The sequence below is a fragment of the Rhamphochromis sp. 'chilingali' genome (genome assembly GCF_963969265.1).
Source record: "Rhamphochromis sp. 'chilingali' genome assembly, chromosome: 3".
NCBI lineage: Eukaryota > Metazoa > Chordata > Actinopteri > Cichliformes > Cichlidae > Rhamphochromis > Rhamphochromis sp. 'chilingali'.
The window spans coordinates 21,909,521-21,925,485 of record NC_137931.1 but is presented as its reverse complement, the minus strand read 5'-3'; the positions used below and the strand labels follow the sequence as shown (position 1 = coordinate 21,925,485).

Below are 15,965 nucleotides of genomic sequence, written 5' to 3'. Positions count from 1 at the left end.
TAGTCGGAGGAGGACAAGAGGCAAGGTTCTCGACCTTACTCACCTGAGGGCGGCTGACCCCACCCCCAATGACGTATCCCAGGTACTCCACCTTGGTCTGTGCATTGTGGCATTTCCCAGGGTTGATGACTAGTCCAGCTGTTCTGATGCGTTGCAGGACATCAGCCAGATGTTTCACATGGTCCTCCCATTTCTCGCTGAACACCACAATGTCGTCAATATACGCTGCTGCATAGCCATCAGCTCCTTTCAGAACCAAGTCCACCAGCCTCTGGAACGTGGCTGGAGCTCCATGTAGTCCGAAAGGCATAGTTCTGAAACGATAAAGTCCGCTGGGAACCCTGAATGTAGTTAAATCCCTTGAGGACTATGTTAGGGGGACTTGCCAATAACCTTTACAAAGGTCGAGTGTTGTGAGGTACTTGGCATTACCCAAGCGCTCAATCAATTCATCCACTCTTGGCATAGGATATGCATCAAAAGCAGAGACAGCATTAAGTTTTGAGAAGTCAACACAAAATCTCTGTCTTGCATCATTTTTCTTGGGGACGAGTACCACAGGGCTACACCACTCACCTCTAGATGGCTCTATAATCCCTGTTGCAAGCATTTCTTCCACCTCCTGTTTCAATGCTGGCATTAGCTTTGCTGGAACTCTGGAGGTGGTATCCCTGATGGGTGGTTGATTCGAACAACGCAGGTGTATGTCATGCTGAATAAGATGGGTGTAGCCTGGCTTTGTGCTGAAAAGCTCCTGTGGCATTAGGGCCGCGAGCTCCTCCTGCTGTTCTGGTGATAGATGGCTCAAATCCGGAAATAGCTTTTCTTCAGTACTGGTGGGAAAGAATTGCTCTTGAGGCTCTTCTTCCTGCAGTACAACACGAGCCCACAACTGAAGTGATTGCTCTGGCTTCTCAATCCACTCCCTCAACATGTTGACATGAAACACCTGTTGCTTTTTCCGACGATTCGGCATGTTGAGCTCATAAGTGACAGGACCTGCTTTCCTGTTTATCACAAATGGCCCCTGCCATTTGGCTAAGAGACTGCTTTCAGTGGTTGGCAAAAGGAGCAACACTTTTTGTCCTTCTTTAAAGGTCCTCCTGCGAGCTGTCTTATCATAGTTCTGTTTTTGACGTCGCTGGGCACTTACTAGGTGACAATGAGCCAGTTCCTGAAACTGTTCAAGCTTGTCCCTCATTTTCAACACATAAGAGAGGGAAGAGCACTGTTTTTCAGGGCTAGCTTCCTCCCAAGCTTCCCGAAGTACATCCAGTGGACCTCGGACATTATGGCTGTACAAGAGCTGAAACGGAGAAAATCCAGTTGATGCTTGTGGTACCTCTCTATAGGCGAAAAGCAAAAATGGAAGCCATTGGTCCCAGTCTTTTCCCGATTCTCTTACGAACCTCCTCAGCATTGATTTCAGGGTTTTATTAAACCTCTCAACAAGTCCATCAGTTTGTGGATGATAAGGGCTCATTTTGATTCCGGTAATTCCCAGAAGTTTGTAGACTTCTTTCAACAGGTTGGAAGTGAAGTTTGAGCCTTGGTCTGTCAAGATTTCTTTGGGAATACCCACCCTTGAAAACATCTGTATCAGACAATTAGCTATTTGGCGGGCTTTGACCCTTCTCAATGGGAAAGCTTCAGGATACCTTGTTGCATAGTCACAAATCACTAGAATGTACCTATGCCCTGAACCACTTCTCTCCAATGGGCCGACAATATCCATGGCAACACGAGAAAAGGGGACGTCTATTACAGGCATAGGAATGAGTGGGGCTCTGTCTCCTTTCCTACTTGGGGCTGTCAACTGACACTGTGGACATGATTTGCAAAACTGGGCAGTGTCTGAAAATTGCTGTGGCCAAAAAAAACGAGTTACCATTCTGGAAAAGGTTTTAAGATGTCCTAAGTGGCCTGCCCAAGGAACTGAATGAGCCAACTGCAAGACTACAGGCCTTAAGCTTTTGGGAACAACCAACTGGTCACCAACTTTGCTACGACGATATAGTCGTTCATTCTTAACAATGAATACTTCCCGTACTCTGTCTGTAATCTGTGCTGATTCTTGGGTGCTCTTAGCAAACAGAGGTGCTAAAGAGGGGTCCTCCCTTTGGAGTTGGACAATATTGCTCGGGACAACCAGGAGCTCATCGATCTCTGGTTCAGGAAGTGACTCAGCAATTTCAGTCCCCCTCACTTTTTCCTGTCTTCTCTGCATTTTACTTTTCTTTATATGCGGCCTACTTGGTCTGTCAATATCTGGAATTTCACTGTCTGCATAGGGCAACTCACTCAAACCTGGCTCTGACTGAGAAGCTTTATTACCAGACCTAGTGACTACTAGCAGACCTTCACATGCAACATGCAGATTCTTCTCTTCTCTGTCCTTCTCTGTCTTTGCTAATAACTCCCCAAGAATTGGCATGTCCCGGCCCAACACAATCTGGTAGGGAAGTTTATCCATTACTCCAACTGTAAGTACGTACTCCTTTTCATTAACTTGAAGGCAAACATTGGCAATAGGATAATCAACATTATCACCATGAACACACCAGACTTTAACTTTACCACAAAATGTGGTGTCGCTAGGGAGGCAATCTTGCCTGACAAGTGTGCGGCTACTGCCTGAATCCAAGAGGGCAACACACGGTTTTCCCTCAATGAAAACACAGATGGTGTGCTCCTGATCACTGGAGGGTACTAGAGACTCTGTTTCTTCCTCTAGCAAGTCAAAACACTGTGGTGAAAGACACATGTAAGTCTTACTGACTTGCTGACCTGGGCAATCTGCCTTAAAGTGACCTGCTTGACCACAGGCATGACACACCAATGGGCCTCTCTGCTTTACTTCTCTAGCGCGGCTACTGCTAGTGATTGGGGAACTTTGTTTAGGGCTTTTAGCTTTGTACCCATTCCCACCCCCTGACCTACCCACAAAAACATTGGCTGAACTGGGTTTTCCTACCATGTACCCTTTTTGTGGGCGTTGGGCTGCAAGAAAAGCCTCTGCCATCTCTGCAGCTTCTTTTGAAGTGGTGGGGTTGCGCTCTTTCACCCAGGTCCTCAGCTCTGGGTTAAGAACTCTGAGAAACTGTTCCATCACTATGACATCTCCTATTTGGTCCTTTGTCTTCTCCTTTGGAAGCATCCACTTTTCATATAGGCCTTTAAGGCGGGTTCGCAGCTCTTTGGGTGTCTCATCGTCCTTCACCGTCATGTTGCGAAATCTGGTTCGGTAAGTCTCAGCACTTATTTCAAATTTTTCAAGAACGGCGGTTTTTACCTTATCATAGTCCATTGTTTCTTCAGTGTCCATAGCAACATATGCCGCACGTGCTTTACCACTAAGAAGTGGAGCCAGATGCAGTGCCCATTCTTCTTGTGGTCACTGACATCCTGTTGCAATCCTCTCAAAAGTGGTTAAATAATGTTCAATATCTTCATCCTCACCATAGGGCTGCATCTTCGGGCCTTTCCAACCGCTTACTCTGCCCAGATTGGATGAATGTGGTGCTGCGGAAGATTCAGGGGGGTTTCCTCGCTGTTGAACAGGTTGCTGCACCTTTTGCCGCACTGAGGAACTCAGAGGCACTCCGGAATCAGCTACTGCACCTTCCCACAGCATCTGATGCTCCCGGCGCTCCGACTGGACCTCCTGCTGCAGTTGGCTGAACTGGTGTTGCATTCTATGCCACCGTTCATCCTGGCGTTGTCTGTCCTGCTCCCATTTTGCCTCACGGTCAGCCTGCTGTTGCATCAGGCCTTTTAATAAAGTTGAGAGCTCTGAGAGACTTTGTGCTTCCGTGCTGTGCTCACCCGTAGCTTCTGGCAGGTTGCCATCATCTTGGGCCTCCTCTGGGGGAAAATCTGTTGGCCCTTGAGGTTTCCTTGACTTGGCTGATTTCTGCATTGCTATAACCTATTGGCCTGGAGCCACTGCTGCCACCATTTGTGATGTAGCATAACTTAAGCAGCAAGGAAGGTGATAAGTAAATAGCATTAGCAGACAATTGAAGTTCTTTTTAAGCATACTTTATTGCTAGCATCTCCCTTTTACCATAAAACAATCAATCAGGCATGCAAAAATCCCACTGGCTTTATACAAGACTTTGCCCACACCTGACCTCGTTAGCCCCTACCATTGAACAAAATAGGTCAAACCAAATAATACAATTCTAAACAAAGAACAGGAATAAAGTCATGCATGAAACTGACAAACTCATTTACTCAACTAAATGGTTTGTAAAGTAAAACACTGCATACAATATAACTCAAAAGGCTACTTTAAAGAAAACAAACAATACTATACAAAATGAAAAACCCTCCATTTGGTTACACCCAGTGATCCAATCATTGACCTCATGACCCTATATAAACAGGAAGTAGTGGGCGGCCCTTCCCATACACCCGTCTCACATACAGGACCTGAATGCACAACATGGACACCATGGTAAGTATAACCAAAGCAACATAAAGAAACATAATTTACTAGACATGTGCCTGTAAACAAAAGAAAATTCAGATGATCTGATGGTTAGTAGTAGTGATGGGCAGATGAAGCCCCATGAAGCACTGAAGCTTTTCATCCAATTGGTTCACCCCAACGCGAAGCTTCATGAAGCTTCATTTGCTCTAGCAGGACACCTACTGGACGTAAAAATAATAGCTGGTATGAATTTGAAGAGTGTGGCATTTTGCACACAGCCTGTAAATGTCAACAACAAAAGGAGTGTGTAAAACATCTATATTGTAGTGATGCAGTATACTGTGTATATTTATGCTGGCAGTATGGAAAGACAATAAAAACAAAGCACAAATTTAAATATCACACACGTCACTTATTGCATTGTATGATATTGTTATATCATTTAGTAACATTACAGCATGCTATAGTATCATGGCATTTGATGGCTCACCTGGTCTTGCTCCACAATCGGTGTTCCCCTTATTCTCATGCATAGCTCTGTAGTGCCTAAGCATGGATGAGGTGTTGTTGTTATATCCCAGCTCCCTGGCACATAGCAAACACCTCACCTTGTACAAAAGTACAGACAGCCTAACATAGGTTTTATTGCACCATCAGTATTATGAAAATCCATCTTCTGTGGAAATTCACATACCTTGTTGGGAGGAATAAGATCAAAATGTTCCCACACAGGGGAGGACATCCTCCTCTTCTTAGCTGGCTCCATTCTCTCCTGACTTTCTCTCCTCACTCTCATAAACCTCCAAACTGTCTCCAAACTCTCACTAACCGCAACTCTTCATCAAACACCCACATTTTGAATGAAGTCTGAGGGGTTTATATCGCTCTCATAGCTCGCGGAAAAAATTCGAACCGCTTCATGAACCAGTCACGTGGTACAGCCGGGCAGCGAGGCTTCGGACGTCATCATTTTCAGCTCCTCCCATAAATGAAGCAAGCCTCGATACGCGCTTCGCGGAAACGCCCCCTCATTACTCGACACACGCTCCGAAGCCTCGATACAGAACGTCCCATCACTAGTTAGTAGTGTTTGCTTTAAAACACATGCATGGATGTAAAGAATGTAACTACTGCTACCACAAACAAAACCCGGGATATTGTGTGTTAAGAGAAGTTACACCAGCACTGTCTAAATTAAAGCATTATGGCTGACTGTAAAATAACAGAACACAGAATAACAATATACACAAGTGACAAATGGCAAATGAATTCTGTCCTAGCCACTTTGTCACAGAGGGCATCGCAGTAATAATACTAATTTCAAAGCAGCAGTAATTAGAAAAATCAACACAAAAATGCGGCTTCATATGAAAGGCTGTGGATCTACTGAACTCCAGCCTCTCATCACCATCGTCATCATCAGAGTGTCCATACTTTGCTTTTATCGTCCATTAGCCGGCTGTCAGACTGGATGAATTCAGTGTCGTTTTCATAATGGAGCTTCTGGCATTTGTGGCCGCTGCGGTGTGAGTGTGAACTCGTCCTCTGCTCTGCAGGCTGACGGGGTGGGATATTTAAGGTGGAATGAGTCAGCCTGGATGAAGCAGAGCAAACCTGAGGGCTGCTGCTTACCGGCAGCAGTGGAAGCCAGGTTGAGACCCTTCTTGGCTCCGTCGACCTGTGAACTTTTACACCGGCTCGCACTGATCACTCTGACTGGAGCTCGCGGCGCCGCATTTTAAAGGAAAGATTTACTGACAGTTTGAATAAAATCCAGTGAAAACAAGCAGAAAAATGCCTCCTTCTTACAAGCAGGGTGTGTGAAACAAAATCTGGCTCATATAGTTGGAAGAAAAATTATTCAACCCCTACTGCATATTAGCTTTATTGGTATAAATTACAATAATTGAGCTGTTTGTATGAATCCAATTACCTAAGAGTGGTTTAAATGTCTTTATTAAACCAATATTAAAAGGGTGTTTTTTCCCAAATTGAACATGATACTTTTACTGAATACTGCAGCCACAAAACTGCTTCAACCGAATTGACAAGTGTTATTAATCCTTTGCTGAGCTTCAACCTGCTCCAAACATGCTGGGTTGCCAGAACATCTATTGGCAGTGTTCCCTAGGAATTTCAGACCATTCCTCATTGGAAAAGGCTTCCAGTTCTGTCACATCCTTCTTCAAATCCAAACCAGAGACTTTCTATGCAAGATGTAAGTCATGCCTCCACAGTAGACACAATATTCCAGGGCTTCATCTGCAACCAGGTCTTGATGGATTTCGAGGTAAGCTTGGGGTAAATCGACACTCAAGCTTGAGCTCTGATGGTGTGATGTTTTCTTCCAGAAGCTCATGTTGGGTGCTACATGACAGGAGCAAAGTGGCACTGAGCCAGCACCATGCTTCACTGCAGAGGGAAAGCTCTTCATTCTTCCTCTTTCCAATATACTGCAGAGACACACAAAGCTATTGCAACACTTCACTGGCTTATCCAGATAGTTCACTTCTATTCAGTTTTATTCATGTAGCACCAAATCACAACAGCAGTCACCTCAACACACTTTATATTGTAAGTTAAAGACCCTATAATATTAGAGTGAAAACCCCAACAATCAGATGACCTTCTATGAGCAAGCACTTGACGAGACTGGGAAGAAAAAACTACCTTTTAACAGGAAGACATAGAGATCTTCAGCATGTAGTGAGCACCTTACTGTATGAACTGAAACCTGCTGCCACAGAGTCCAATTGAAAGTTTTTTTGTAGTATTTCTTGTAGTTTTGTAGTGATCTGCCAGTGATAACTTCCTCTCTCTGCCTAATTTGGGTGGTGCAGCCACAGTAACTCTGACTTTAAGTCTGCAAACTATAATTCCAGCAGTGTCTCTGAAAACATTCAGTGTCTTTGCTATTTTATTTCTTCTCTTGTTTGTGCAATGCACAGTTTTCTTCTAACTGTTTGAACCTCTTGTCTGTCAAATGCATATCCGGTTGTTCAGTGATGACGCGACGAATCCTACTTCCGGGTCTAAAGTAGTCTGCGTTTAATATGGCTTTTGTGTTGTTAACATGTTTAATGTTATGTATTTTCTTCTATTTGATCTCGAAAAGCTCCTAAAACAGTCAGTGATCCCTGTTGACCTCCCTCGGCTTTTATTACCATTAATCATTTATTTATTTAAGCTCAGTTTTTAAAACCTTAGGATGTAACTACAGCCCAGCCCATGCAGCAGTATATGAATGACTAACCTCGTATTGTGGATGGATTATCTCAGTTGTTCTCCTGGCTAAAGTTTGGTCCTTTTACAGCATCCTGCCATGCGATTACATTTGTTTCTGACCACCGAGAACACTCATGTTAACTTTTATCGAGTGGAAAAACAGTTAGCTTGTTTATATTATGCTAACATAGCTGTGTCGCTAGCGGTCACGTAGCACATCATTATATACCAGCTAGCCCAACTTCAGTAACCCTACAAACGTCACTGCTGTTTAGTTTTCTGTCTTCATTTATGCTGGAAGTGATAGCAGAGATGTACGTTTTAGTTTGTTTCCAAAACCCCGCAGTCAGGACATGCTATATTGTATTTAGATAGAAGCTAGCGAGCTAACTCCCTGCTAACTTCTAACTCCGTTAAATGTCATAAATTCCGTTTTCATGGATGCCTGGATGTTAAACTCAATTGTTACATCTGGTAGAGCAGAACGCTGATCATTTTATTAAAGATGAAAGACTTTAGACAGTTTTTCAACTCTCAGTAATGCCACAGTGATCGTTTGATATATGGACCTGCAGCGGAGTTTAGACCCAGACACGGCTAGTGACGTCAGACTGAACAATCGGATAGAAGTACATTTAATACCATCCATCCATCCTCTGCTGCTTATTCAGATCTGGATCATGGGGCTAACTGTGTAAACAGAGATGCCACTCCCAAGCTACCTCCTACAGCTGTTCTGGGGGGACACCGAAGCTTTATAATTAGGTGTAAATAATTAAAACCTTTACCACATGTGACATGCAGGAGTATATTTATGATTATCCGGTACTTTTTCATTGCAAGAATACCCTTTTTTGTTACAGTTACGAAGCTACAGAGCTAAAATAACTGCCATTGTTTACTTTTTTAAATTACTAACAAAATGGAAGTAGAGTGAAAAATCTATCATCATGTTTATTTTCATACAGAGTACCTTTGTAATAATGTTGAAGTCCAGGCTCTGGGGAGGCCAATCCATGACTGATTGAGTCCCACTGTGTGTTTTTCTATCCAGGGATGATTTTACTGCACTGGCAGTGTGTTTGGGATCATTGTCAGGCTGAAAGATGAAGCTGTTGACAATCAGATGCTTTCCAGACGATGGATCAAAATGTCAAATCTCAAACTTGGATTCATCACCCCATCAGACTTGTTTCCACTGATTTTCAGTCCAGTTCTTGTGTAATTTTCATACCTCAGCCTTTTCTTCCTGTTTCCTTTCCATAAGAAAGCTTCCTGACAGTCGCCCTTCCACTGAGACCATTTCTGATGATGCTTCAGTGAACAGTTATGTTTTCTAAGGACACATTGCTCACCATGCTGATATATGCCAGGTTTTCAGCTAATAGCTCTTTGGGAATCACATTGTCGGTGCAAAAATACCATCTTATGTCAAACTAGGAAATGGGAACAAATTACTTTTTTTTTTGACAGGCTGCTATTAACAAAGAGTCTAAAGATACAATTTAAATGGTCTGTTATGTGTAGACACAACATTGGTTAATCCCTTGAGTTGAGAAGGTGCCAGTTAATACACGCATGCTATAACATACACATCACGTTTTCTTTTCTAACTGAAGAAAGAGTCACTAACAACGAAATTTACATTTAAATCATAGCTCATTGCATCCATGCACAGCACCGCTCATCGTTGTCTACAAACTTTTTAGAAAAATCTATAAAACCACAACATAAATCCATCAACTCAACAGATCCCTTCAGGAACATCACACAGCATTTAGGATCTCTGCAGGGGTATGTGTCATGAGTCAAACTGCATGATGTCCTTTTCCTGGATTATGAGAAGATAAATAAGCCTGCGGACGGTGAGATGAGAAAGGTTTAACATTCTGTGCTGCTCTCTGCCCGCAGTGCTCAAACACTGCGTCGTGTTTAGTGCATCAAACAAACGGCGAGCTGTTGTAATTACAGCAAGCAGACGGAGCTGACGGAGGGGTTGGTTATGAGTCATAACTGTCAGAATGAGCTGCTTTTAAAGCTGCTTTATGTACAGATTTTATTTACGGTTCAGCGTCTACCTGACCCACATACTCCAGCACTAGTTTTGAAAATGTTTGAATGAAGCTTTCGGTTGTTATTCGTTTGTGATCAGACACAAAGAGGCCTGAGCTCAGGAACCCCAAAATGCTCCTACAAGAGCACATTTCAAGGACTTGTTTTTGTTTGGAGCCAATTTATGGACATCTGTCTATCTTTTAGGGGTGTCCATCATTTCTCTGGTCCTATTGAGTTTCCCAGTTGTCGACATCAGTGACGACAGATATGACAATGATTAAGTCAGGGACAACACGAAAAGCAGGCACTGGAGTGGAGGCGGGTTACAAGGCGATTTGCAGTGACTGCACACAGGGTAAAGCAGCTTAATTGGCAGGTTTTTGAGTGGTTCTTAAATGAGAAGCACAGGAAGCAAGATTGGAACTTTGCATCATCCATCCCGACCTATTCAAAGTTGGATCGTGGTGGCAGCAGGCTAAGCTGCTATTCCAGGCATTTTTGTTTTCAGCAACACCTTCCACTTCCTCCTAAGGGGTCTTGGGGTATTCTCAGACAAGGTGAGATATATAATCTCCTCATCGAGGTCTGAGCTGTGCCTGGAAAACCTCCAAAAGGAGGCTCCCAAGAGGCATTATAAATAAATCCCAGAACCACCTACACTGACTGATTCTGACACAAGTAGCAAAGGAGCAGCCTGAGCTCTTCACCCTGCTACATAAGGGAAAACCCGGTGAGCCTATGGAGGGAGCTCATTTCAGCCACAATCATTTGTATCCATAGTCACCACTCAGAGCTCGTGACCATTGGTTATGGTAGGAGCGCAGATTGACCAGTAAATCTAAAAACAACACCCACGCCTGCATTACCACAGATGAAGCCCTAATCTACCTGTCAACCTCCACCCGTCCATCACTAATGAATATGGCACATACCATTAGCAGCAGATAATGGGTGCTGTCTCACACTCACAAATATAAAATATTACCACGCAAACTATAATAGAATAGCCTTTATTGTCATTGTACAGAGTACAACGAAATTGGAGTGCCACTCCCTTGGTGCAAGTTTCAACAATAAATATAAATGTAAAATATAAAAAGTACAAAAAAAAACATCGTAAGTACTCAAACAATAGTATGTACAATATATACAGGATAGCAGCATTAATATAATGACAGTATGAATAGCAGCATAATATAATGACAGTGACGGTATGGAATAGGTTCAATTGTTTTTGTGCTTATTTACTACGGTGATAGCTCTGGGAAAGAAGCTATCCCTGAATCTGTTTGTCCTGGTTTTATGTGACCTGTACCGTCGGCCTGACGGTAATAGTTCAAACAGTTGGTTGCTGGGGTGAGAGTGGTCCTTGATGATATTGCCAGCTCTGCTGAGGTACCGAGAGTTTGCAGTGACCTCCAGGCTGGGCAGAGAGCAGCCAGTGATCTTCTGGGCTGTGTTGATGACCCTCTGCAGTACTTTCCTGTCTGCAGCTGAGCACCCTGCATACCATGTTGTTATGCCGTACGTTAGGATGCTCTCTATGGTGGCTCTGTAAAATGTCACCAGCAGCCTCTCCTCCAGGTTGTTCCTCCTGAGCACTCTCAGAAAGTGGAGACGCTGCTGGGCCTTTTTAACCACCGCTGTAGTATTTGCAGTCCAGGAGAGGTCATCAGATATCTGCACGCCCAGAAACCTCATGGAGTGTACCCTCTCCACACAGCTCCCGTGAATGTAAAGTGGGGCCGGGTCTGCTCTGCCCTTCCTGAAGTCCAAGATAAGTTCTTTAGTTTTCGTGGTGTTCAGTTGGAGGTTGTTAACTGAACACCACTCAGTCAGTCTGTTGACCTCATCTCTGTAGTCCGACTCATCCCCCCTTGAGATGAGTCCAACCACTGTGGTGTCATCCGCGAACTTTATGATGGTGTTTGAGAGATGGGTAGGGGAGCAGTCGGATGTGTAGAGCGTAAACAGGAGGGGACTCAAAACACATCCTTGTGGAGACCCGGTGCTGAGTGTGATGGTGCTGGACCGGTGGGGGCCGAGTCTGACAGACTGTGGTCTATTTGTCAGGAAGTCCTTGATCCAGAGGCAGATGGGGGTGGAGAGTCCCAGGTGAGACAGTTTCTGGACCAGGATCTCCGGGATGATATGATTGAATGCTGAGCTGAAGTCCAGAAAGAGCATTCTCACATAGCTTCCTCGGTGCTCCAGGTGACTCAGCGCAGTGTGGAGCGCTATGGTGATGGCGTCCTCGGTGGAACGATTTGTCCTGTAGGCAAATTGGTGGGGGTCCAGAGTGGGAGGCAGACCGGCCCTGATGTGCTGACAGACCAGTCTCTCAAAGCACTTCATCACTACAGGCGTAAGTGCAACAGGCCTGTAGTCATTTGGGCTGGCCACAGCTGTCTTCTTGGCGATGGGGATGATGGTGGAGGTTTTGAGGCAGGGCGGGACGGTGTTTGATGACAAGGAAAGGTTGAAGATTTTAGTGAAGACTCCGGTCAGTTCGTCAGCACATGCTCTGAGAACCTTTCCATGTATTCCATCAGGACCTGCCGCCTTCCTGGGATTCACTGACCTTAGAACACACCTCACTTGGTGCTCCCTAAGTGTTAGTGTGCCAGTGCTGGGGGCGGGTGGAAGTGGTGTGGCAGCTGAGGGCTTGGTCGTCTCAAAGCGGGCGAAGAAACGGTTTAGATCCTCAGCCAGTGAGGCATCAGTCCTAGATGTTGCCTGGTTATTGCTTCTGTAGTTGGTAATGTGATTGATCCCCTGCCACATTTTTCTGGGGTCGTTGTCAGCAAAGTGATCTTCAATCCTCCTCCTATAGGCAGCCTTAGCTTTCCTGATGCCTCTACTCAGGTCTGCCCTGGCCGCCCTATACGCAGCCCTGTCCCCTGACTTGAAGGCAGTGTTGCGGCTTTTTAGGAGGGATTGCACATAATAAATAAATACTCGGTTGATGTTACCCTCCCGTAACTGATAGAAGACGCTCCTGTCCAAACACGGTGACATACCAATGCTATTCCACTGTTTTTCACCACATTAGCACCACGCCACCTAACATTAGGTTTTTTTGCTAATTCCCAGATAGACACTGCTGTGTCATGAACATGTTACTCAACCAAACAGTTTTACTTACCTATACTAACCCTGGTATCCACGACAAACTTCATCAATATTTAATTTAATAGTTATTTTATACTTTTACTGAAACTTTCCAGGAAAAATGCTACCTGGGCTACTTTTGCACTTATATTTAATTAGGCTGTGCCTGTGGGTATAATGCTGCTGGCGCCTTGTTTCAATAGATTTATATTTCAAATTAGGAAGTGTATCATCTATTTATTTATTTATTCCTGGCTTGTCCCCTCTGCTGCTGTAACAATGTGAATTTCTGAACTCTGGGACTAATAAAGGCTATCTCATCTCATCTTATCTTATCTGCTTCATTAGCTCATTAGAAAAGAAGGATGGAAAATATGTAATTATCACACATTTTCTTGAAATGTTATTTAATTTTGAGGCCACATATCGCTGCTCCTACTACAATGACTACTTACTCGTGATGTCCACACAGGTTTGTTTCCATGTCCACAAACTGAATATAATCCCTGCCTTAAGCTCAGTCAGTAAAACTCTGGCTAAACAGAAAGCAGTAAAGAAAAATAGGATCTGCAGGCTCGCTTTGATGGTTTCCTGTACGTTTATGCACATTACTGACTTCATAATGTCTGATCTTAAGTCCCTAAATGCTTTTAAAGACATTTTCTTCATGAAGCACATCTTTATAGACCACAGTGCAAACAGCCCAAGCACCTGCAGGTGCTGCAGTCTGGATATGAATGTTTCTAACTGCTGCTTTATTAGATTCATGCTCAGCTTAATAAAACAGGCAGCAAACGTCTTGTCCATTTGGCTCTTTTTAAACTGCTCTGTTAGCAGACTGTGTGAACTCCTGCTGTTGCTATTTTTCACACTGTGGCAGTCACTCTACTTTGCATTTACAAGTCAGATGTTCGGCGTTGCCAAAACAATTTTCCACATAAAGACAATGAAGGGTGTTTTGATCCGGCTTTTAGCTCCTCTGGATTCTCATGGATCTTGCTGTGACCTCAGAGGCCCCTGCATGAAAATAACTCCCTGTCAGTTTCTACATCATCATCATGTTGGCTCCTTGTGAAGGCAAATTAACTGTGAACCAAAACAAACCAACCCAGCCCTCGCCCCTCCCTCTCTCTCTGCCTCTCCTGCTGCTGTTTTGGCTCTGTTTGTTTGTGATCAACAAAATGATTCATCTGAGCGCTCAGACACATCCGAGCCGACCCCTGGTCACAGCTTTTGCGTCACTCACGCAATTTAGCACCGAGGTAAACACCTCAGAGGCGGACAAACGGAAATGCAAGAACAGGCACTTCATGTGTTATTTCTATTCACTTTCTGCACTTTTTTATGCAGGAGTGTCAAAGCCGAGCAAAACTCGCTGAATCCAGATTATGTTCAACCGTATTTGAAAAACATCCAGTAGAGACAACGAGCAACTTTCACAAACCCCGCTGTGAATTTGAGTAAACGCCGATGAAAATAGGTTTTACACTCTTTAAAATATTTTGCAAAGAAAGTGAAACGTGAGCACAAAGTGCACCGAGGCGGCTCAGTGCTGCGGTCACTAACAGCGGGGAGCTCCTCTTCGGGGAAATCGTGATTTACGCACCGCGCGTCGCAGGGTGGACAGATCCACTTTATTAAGAGGGAAGTGCATCTGTCTCCATCACATCGCATCAGATCCACGTCCACTCTCTTACCGTGTCGGGTGGCCGAGCACAGCCGGCAAGAGGCGGTGAGGAGGAGGAGGCACAGAGCTGCCCAGAGCCGCGGTGACCGCATGGTACATCCAACATCCATCGGAGCGAGGAGGGGAGAGCCGCCGCCGCCGCTGCGCTTCTACCAGCTCTCCATGTCAGAGGAGAAGCTGCTGCTGGAGGAGGGATGGAGAGGAAGAGTGAGGCTGAGAGACAGAGACGCAGAGAGAAAGAGAGAGCGAGGAGGGATGGGTGGATAATCCGAGCCACAGGAGGCGCTAAACTGCAAAAACTAAAGGAAACATCATTAAAAGCGTCATTAAATCCAGAGTTTAAGTAGAAACAGCAGACGTAAAACTGCAAGAGGTGTCCGTAATATTTAGAAAATGTGCAAATTAGATGCATAATAAAAAAAATACAGGATGACTTAGTGGGGCTAACGTCATCATCTCTGACACTGTTTTTCAAACACACGCAAGTGTTTGCCATAGCCTGTATATAAAAGATGGACGTGGCCACGTGACATCAAACGTGGCTGTTTTGAACTCAATTTTTAAGCTTTAATTATGTTTTCAGCCCTGTTCTTTTGTTGTCTTTTTTAATGTCACCATAAGTGACCATATTTGGACAAGCAGGTGCAGTGCTACGTTATTAGCTAATGCTTGAAAGCTTGGTTAGCAAGGTGCCCACTCCACATCACATTTTTGATTTCCACGATCCTGCCTGACCTTCACAGCACTATTCACACACTCGTCCTTCAAAGTTACCCCTACTTCTCTTTTCTTTGTACTATCAATCACATCACAAGTGATTGTTTTAAATTCATTTAATCGAGGGCTAAAGTTTCTATCCAGAGCTTTTAAGGCTCATTTGCAAAAATATGTGAACGGTTTTAAAGTCATCTGAACCACTTGAGATGTTTAAGGGTTAGAAAAACACATAAATGCATAAACACTGAAAATATCCTCCTCTGTGTACCATGCATGTATTCGTTTGATCAAACTTGTTAAAATTATAAGTTTAAAAAGCTTTGAAAATTGTAATATTCAACAAAATGACAATAAAAACAACAAACTTATTCAATATGTTTTAACCAGCAGCCACAATTCTTTCTAATTTCACTTATTTCAGCATTCTTGCTTGTTTTTCACCTAATTTTTGTAATTTCAGGTGATTTATTTTGATGAATTCCCCAACAGGATTGTAATTGACTTTCTAACAGAGCCCATGAGACTAAAAGCAGGATTAAGGAGTGCCTTCTTCTTGCTGCATCTTGATATGGCTCATAAGTCCTCCTCATGCTGCCAAGAAACTGTCCGGCACTTGGCAGAGCGGCACATCCAGCTCCTCGCTGCATTTTATTAAAACAGAGGAGGTGAAATTCAATTACTGCAGCCTCTCCTGCAGCATGAAACGTTCACATTTACCTCCACTCCGTGTTTACC

The 15,965-nt window shown here is 44.0% G+C and overlaps 1 protein-coding gene across 2 annotated transcripts in view; it reads right to left on the bottom strand.

Moving 5' to 3' along the window:
* The window catches only part of ptprnb (protein tyrosine phosphatase receptor type Nb), an 85,298-nt gene extending 69,433 nt beyond the window's left edge, over positions 1-15,865 (bottom strand). For both annotated transcript variants that reach the window (XM_080877353.1, XM_080877354.1), the window contains exon 1: positions 14,524-15,865. In XM_080877353.1, the coding sequence (XP_080733479.1) occupies positions 14,524-14,623 (100 nt within the window). In that variant the 5' untranslated portion in view covers positions 14,624-15,865. The remainder of the gene's footprint in view (positions 1-14,523) is intronic.
* Positions 15,866-15,965: the final 100 nt, after the last annotated feature.